The sequence below is a fragment of the Chenopodium album genome, chromosome 24 (genome assembly GCF_948465745.1).
Source record: "Chenopodium album chromosome 24, dcCheAlbu1.1, whole genome shotgun sequence".
NCBI classification, from domain to species: Eukaryota; Viridiplantae; Streptophyta; class Magnoliopsida; order Caryophyllales; family Amaranthaceae; genus Chenopodium; species Chenopodium album.
In genome coordinates, this window is record NC_137857.1 from 7,229,003 (window position 1) to 7,236,313 (window position 7,311).

Here is a 7,311-nt window from a genome sequence, read left to right on the forward strand (position 1 = left end):
TATTCATCTTTACTCTACTCTCTTAAGCATTGTAGGCTTATTCACTATCTAATATTTTGTTCACTTGTACCTAACAAAACTCCACCAATAACAAACTCCCAAAATATGTGCCCAAAGAAAATGTAATTTTTTTTGGGACGAATGGAGTATGTATCAACTTTCTTGAGCTATCTTTTTATTCAAGAAAAGAACATAATATGAACAAATTTACGGAGTATTTAACACTACCAAGGGACAAATTTTTGTACATTTGTAGTTTGAAGTATTTGTTTAATTTGCTAGTGGTTTGTCGGAAATTCAGAATATATACAGTGGAAGGAGGAGAGGAGGGGGAGTTTTTGGCAAACAAATTGTTAAGAAATTAATGACAGAAGAGTATTTATGTTAGTTAAAGAAAGGGAAAACGATGATATGGGCCAATTGAAGTGGATAAAATCCATCAATTGGTAATACTACCAAGAGAAAGATTTCATTAAGTAATGGGTAGTTCACAAAATTTGACACATATAGACTTAGACGATGATACAACAACACTAACATTATACAGTATGAGCTAAGATATAATAAGTTTAAAGCTAAAAAGTTCAGGTGAAGAAATTATACATAGTATTATGAAACAGACTTACTGAAGAGTTTCTTATAGAACTATTTTGATATCATTTGACTATATTCCAATGAAATGTGATATTTTATTTGGAGTTATTCTAAAATTTAATATGTGGATATTATTTTTCTGTCCTTGTAGTTAGTTGATCTCCAACGCTATTTCTAACCAATTTTGTCCAGTTGCTAACAGAAATTATGATATTGCAGTTATTTTCAATTATCATGACTCAGTAGTATAAGTGGTACTGGTGCAAAATGTGATCAGTTTACAACCACATACTGATGATTTTTCATTGAAACATATCTTTAAGACTCTAAAACCCAACACATTCCAAGACTTAAATTTTCGAAATAATGTAGCATCGATTTACAATTTTGCATGAACAAAAAAATTGTAGAAGTAAAAATAAAGTAGATTATATAGTATAGTATAGCTATGGATTACCTGAGTTTTGTGCTGTGTCTTCTACTATCATGGGCTGCTATCCACTTCCTCCTTTCAAATGTAAGGAAAAGTTGTGAATCGAATCCACAGAACTTGCCACCAGGTCCTCCCACTCTACCCATCTTTGGGAATCTCTTCAGCCTTGGTGCTAAACCACATGTTTCCTTGGCTGAACTTGCCAAGAGTTATGGCCCTCTAATGACTCTGCAGCTCGGCCAAGTGACGACAGTGATCGTTTCCTCAGCTGTTATGGCAAAGGAAGCCCTTCAAAAGAATGACCTTCATCTCTCTAACAGGCCGGTCATTGATGCTGTTCGTGCACTCGACCACCATCATAGTTCAATCGTCTGGTTGTCACTTTCACCTCTATGGAGAAATCTACGAAAAATCACTAACTCTGAAGTTTTTTCTGCTCATAAACTAGACAAGAGCCAAGGTCTTCGGAGGGAAAAGGTAAGAGATCTCCTTGACTATGTCCGAAAGCAAAGTGGAGCAGGTTTGACAGTGGACATTGGGCAAGTAGCCTTCACCACCTCGCTGAATTTGCTATCAAACAGCTTCTTTTCAATGGATTTGGGTGACCCCAAGTCTGAATATGCTTGCAAATTTAGAGACACTACGCGAGGTATAATGGAAGAATTGGGGAAACCCAACTTTGCTGATTATTTCCCTATTTTGAAGAAGATAGATCCCCAAGGCATCAGACGGCGTACAAGTCTACACTTTGGGAAGTTGATTGATTTTTTCAACATCATAATTGACCAACGATTGCAGGGAAAGAGACTACCAGGATCAACGATACAAGGCGATGATGTTCTGGATACCTTACTAGGCATCAGTCAAGAGAAATCTGAGGAATTACCACTATCAACAATTCCTCATCTGCTAATGGTAATCACCTACTCTTATTCGTTAAAAGTTTTTGCTCAACATGTTCCTCGCGTTATACAAAATCCTTGACATCTCTTCGCTGGGCAGAACCTATTTGGTGCAGGAACTGACACAACATCGTCTACACTCGAATGGGCGATGGCAGAATTGCTTCGCAACCCAGAAAAGCTGAAGAAAGCACAAGCAGAGCTCCAAGAAACCATTGGAAAAGGAAACCTAGTTGAAGAATCTGATATGGCCCGGCTCCCATACTTGCAGGCCATTGTCAAAGAAACCTTAAGACTACACCCAGCAGCACCACTTCTGGTGCCAAGAAAAGCTGACTCTGATGTGAAGCTTTATGGTTTTACTGTGCCAAAAGATACGCAAGTGCTGGTCAATGTATGGGCAATTGGGAGAGATCCAGAGCTGTGGGAAAACCCAAACTCATTTGTGCCAGAGAGATTTATGGGGTCTGCAATCGATGTAAAAGGTTGTGATTTTGAGCTGATTCCATTTGGTGCAGGCCGTAGGATCTGCCCTGGGTTGCCACTGGCTATTCGTATGATCCATTTGATGCTGGGATCACTGATTCACAAGTTTGATTGGAAGCTGGAAGGAGGTACTCCGCCAGAGAAGATGGATATGGAGGAGAAATTTGGGATCACATTAGAAAAAGCTCAGCGACTTCATGTAGTTCCAATGCTTCGCATCTGAATTTTTTAAGAATTTGGGATCAGCTTGGAAGATTCTCAGAATTCCCTTCACACGTCAGTTTGAGTGTGATAATCTCATTGTTAGTTTAAAAAAAAAAAAACACTATTTCTATTCCAACAAAATTTCTGTAGTTCTTAAACTTTGTTTATTATCCAGATGTCCTAGGTTCAGAAGATTGATGTTAATAAGAGTAATAGTTGCACAAAACCACTAATTAATCACATGCTTCAAATCAAGGATGTCAAGAAACTTGATACAACACAATACTGGTCTTGATACTGAAAATAATTAAATATTCAATTCCATGCACCGGTGATAAAGAGGCAAGAACAATGCAATTCCCACTCCATACATGCATGCAGCATTGAACCCATAGAAAAAAGAAAGACAGAATCAGCAGAATGATGATTATGAAGTATGACAGAACATGAAACTATATGATATTCTGAATATAGAATTAATATAAGCTCATTTCATCAAAATTCAAATTAATTTGACGAAATTGTCCAAAAAAACAACAAATTGATGAGAGAAGAGGGTGTTATACCTTCCATTTCATCGTGTAAAAAAACTCTTTTCCCCAAATGATTCATCTTTCATTCACAACTAAAACTTTAGCTTCCTTAAGGCCCAGTTAAGTAAAACTCTCACATTAGATTGAACTTGCGTAAGATTTCTGACTTCCCACCTTTGTTCTTCATGGACCATAGAAATGAGGGAGAGAATAAAGTGGAAGGTTAATGCTAGAACTACAGCCTCCCAACCTCTGTCATCATAATACGGTGGTTTTTTTTTTTTTTTTTCGATTAACTCTCAGAAAATGCTTTAAATGGCTGAGGTTTCCTTTCGAACTATTAGAAAATCTATGTTATGATACAGAGTTGCCACTGCTCCTCGAGTAGCAGTTTAAAACCTCAACACCGGCCAAAGCTGAAGTGCTGAACAACATTCAGGCTAAAGGCACGCAAATGCAGTGCAGTTTATCTGATTTTGAAATGATATAAACAAATAATCTAGAAAATTCAAACTCGTTTCCCAATAAAATCAGTCTTTTGCACACTACATAGAATCAAGCGCAAAACAGCTATATCCAAAAAAACAGCAGAATAATCCCAAGCATTCTAAACAAACCTCCACTCATAATTATAGAACAAGATTTGAGGAGTAACATAATTTATAACCTTGGATGAGAAAACGGAAAGGATGTGGCTGACATAGTAATTAAGGTAGATTATTACGTGGCTATGTGTCCTAAATAGTGGGTGTGACCAACATCCTAGCAGGGTATATAGGAATCACTTAGAAAACAAATCACCGTTGTGAAACAACATCAACAGGTTATAGAGCAAGAGTTATATAAGCTATAGAAAAAACAAACAGATCACCAATCAATAAAAACTGAAGGAAATATTAAAGTATAAACAAGTACTTGTAATAGTAATAAGAATCTTTGAAGAAATAAAAGTTTTAGGTCATCCCAGCATTTTACTTCAATTTCAGATTATTGTTTACAAACCAGGTGAAGGATTAGTTTAATTGAGTGTCATCAACTTAGCAGTCATCCAATTGAGTGTCTCCACACCCTAATAACAATGCAAGGCTCTTAGAAAAGAACATTATCAATTTGTGTTGTAAACTTGTAATCTACTATATTTGCAAATAATAACCTCAATACATGTATAACACCAAGTCATCAAGCAACCCAGTATAATAGTTATAGATAGGTACAACATATAAAACAGCAAGCAAACTTCCAATAATTAGAAAACATTAAACTGATAAAATATTCTACTTCTCCTAGCAACCTATGTCACTGACTTAAAATCCGGGTTCATCCAACAGCAACTAGCATTAATACAGCTTCCTTACAAAAGTAAGCTTTATACTATTCCTTCCCCAATAAAATAGACCAGTGGATATACTAATGACCTCCCATCGAAAAATTTGACTTCGTGGGCAGCAACAACAATTTTTGAAGAAACATAGAAACAGTTGGGCATACCTAAGAAGCAAAATAACACAGAATAAAGAGAAACCCTTGGGTTATTGATCAATACTGGAATTACTTATAAGACAAAAAGGATTGCCAACCAGTCAATTGACAACCTATCTCATTTTATGACGATTTTTGTTCCTTTTCAAATTCCGACTTGTCAATTAATTCTATACTTTTTCCCCTAATCCCCAATTTGTCGAAATTTGATTTTTCTTTAAATACCTCAAAAGTAACTTCAAATCACTCCAACTTCCAACTAAAACAACATCTTCTCATGACTTTGCCATTAGATCAACCAATTTTCACCCTGTTTGAAATAATCCAACTGCTGCCCTGGAGTTCAACACACATGATCTTCATCCAATTGTCCTAACTCAGATGCCTTCTATATCAATCAATCAATCAAATTAATCCCATAAGTGAGGTCGGCTAGATGCCTTGTATACTTTAATCAAATATTCATCCTTAATAACATTCAAACTTTGAAAAATCTCCATCCTTAGGGAGGCTCCTTAGTCCATACATCAAACATTCAAATCCCACCTTTTCTACCTCTTCCTAAGCAAACTTTACTACCTCCATTTCAAGTCTAAACATCAAAATGATCCTAATTTCTAAATGGGTATTCCTTAATAACCCGGGTATTCTGCAAACGAGACAATAACTCAAGTAATTGATAATGAATTTGTGTGTAAATCAGTAAGCAATTTGCCACAAAAATGTCCATAATTACTCTATTTACAAGAATTACAACCCCAAATATGCATTTTTTTCTTTTTTCTTCCTAAATTTCCATTACCACTCACTACCCAATAATTAATTAACACAGTTTACACCCTTTCCAAACAAAGGAAGCATTTAGCATATTAGAATCCTAATTCAACTAATTTCTAAATTGAAAACATCATAGTAAAATATCGAAAATCAGAGAATTAAACTTAAAACAAACATATAACAAAAGTCTAGGCAATCAAAACAATTTTAATATGAAAATGCTCAATAAAGATTAAAAATTTGAACTTTACCAGTCTTTTTTGAAGCATGCAATATGATGGTAGAGAGGTTGCCATTGTTGTGAGCTTGAGTAGAAAGTAGAAAGACGTTGCAAATAAAGTGGGCTTACAATTTCTTAAGAAAGGCTCGTTATTTCTCACATTTGCCCAAACATTTTTGAGTTTAGGCCCACTTTGTAACTAAGGGGATAGCTCAAGTGGTTTGAGCTTCTCTCCCGATTCCAAGAGATCTTGGGATCGATTCTCACCCCCGCTCTTGTAGCTCTTTAAACACCAAAAAAAACTAAATTGATGTGCTAATAAAATATTGGATAAGTGGGTAATCAAGGTTAGTTCATGGACTCATAGCTTGACTAGCAAACGCTATACCAAAATAACTGTGAGTATTGTGGTTTTTTGCGGTTAAAAAATGTTTTAAAAAACTTGTTTATTTATTAGATACCTAGTATTGAACTGGCTCAATTGGTTTCAATTTTGGACTTGGTTCCATCTAACTCCATTCAGTAAGTTTATTTTGATCATTTTTGTGTAATTTTGCAAAACAAACCAAGGAAAGACCCATAAAGTAGTGGAAAATCAATCCCATTTTTAATATATATAATAGCAATTGCAACAAATAAAAAACTTTAAAAAAAATGAACATTTTTAAGAAAGACAAATCTAATTAAACACAAATTTTCAAATGCGGCTGACTACATTATGTAGCCAGCCACATTTTTTTTTTTTGAAAGAATTCAGCCACATTTTTTTTTTAGAAAGAATGGTCTGGATTACTTGGTCAGGGGTTACTCGGTCAGCTAGTTACTTAGTCAGGAGTTACTCGGATAGTCCTGTGTTAATCAATCAGTTATGGGGACCTGGTTAGGGATTACTCATGTGTTAGTTGATCACATGGTGACAAAAGTTGCTAATGATTAAGAAGAACTTCATAAGTTCATATGAGTAAATTAATGTCAAGTGATGGGTAATGGAGGTTAAAAGAACAAAAAATGTAGACCATTGAACTATTTCTCTTTTAAGGCTTTGTATGATTGTAGATTTCATGTCGTCCTATCTCTTTCTCAATTTCTGTCAACAAGCTTGAATTTGATGATTGATGCTCCTTAATATTTTCCTCAAATAATGCACCATATTAAGCTGACAAAATTTGCCGCAAGAATGCACCATGTGACATACACATAAAACAAATAACAGAATCTAGCACTAAGTTCTTCTATAGTTGTATTTATATTTTTTTAAATGGAAAAATACACGAGAAGGGACTTTCTAATTTACTGTACTAAAATGAATTGAACTGAACTAAACAGAATTGAACTGTTATGAGATAATGAAATTAAGAACTGAATTAAACCGAACTAGCTGAATTAAACTAAAGTGAACTGAACTGAAATTAAGCTGAAGAAAACATGTCTGAAGTTAGGATAGTCTTCTCTCAAGATTTTTACGAGTTCAACAACCAATCTGAATTAATAAAAAAAAAATACTATTTAATAAATTCTTCTAGTTCTATAATGTAGTATTAAAATATCACATATAGTGCTACATAAGCCAAAAAAACATTTATGTGTCACATAAATCTGCAACACATTGCGCCACGTCATCATTTAACTTTATTATGCCATGTCACTTCTAGCATTGCAACATTTATTCCATGTCATTATTAA

General features: G+C 34.7%; 1 protein-coding gene across 1 annotated transcript; it reads left to right on the forward strand.

Annotated features, from left to right (window-relative positions):
• The first annotated feature begins 858 nt into the window (after positions 1–858).
• Positions 859–2,861, forward strand: LOC145610335 (geraniol 8-hydroxylase-like). Its single transcript, XM_081665664.1, has 2 exons — positions 859–1,942; positions 2,030–2,861. The coding sequence occupies exons 1-2, from the start codon at positions 1,043–1,045 to the stop codon at positions 2,636–2,638; spliced, it is 1,509 nt and encodes a 502-aa protein (XP_081521790.1). The 5' UTR covers positions 859–1,042; the 3' UTR covers positions 2,639–2,861.
• Positions 2,862–7,311: the final 4,450 nt, after the last annotated feature.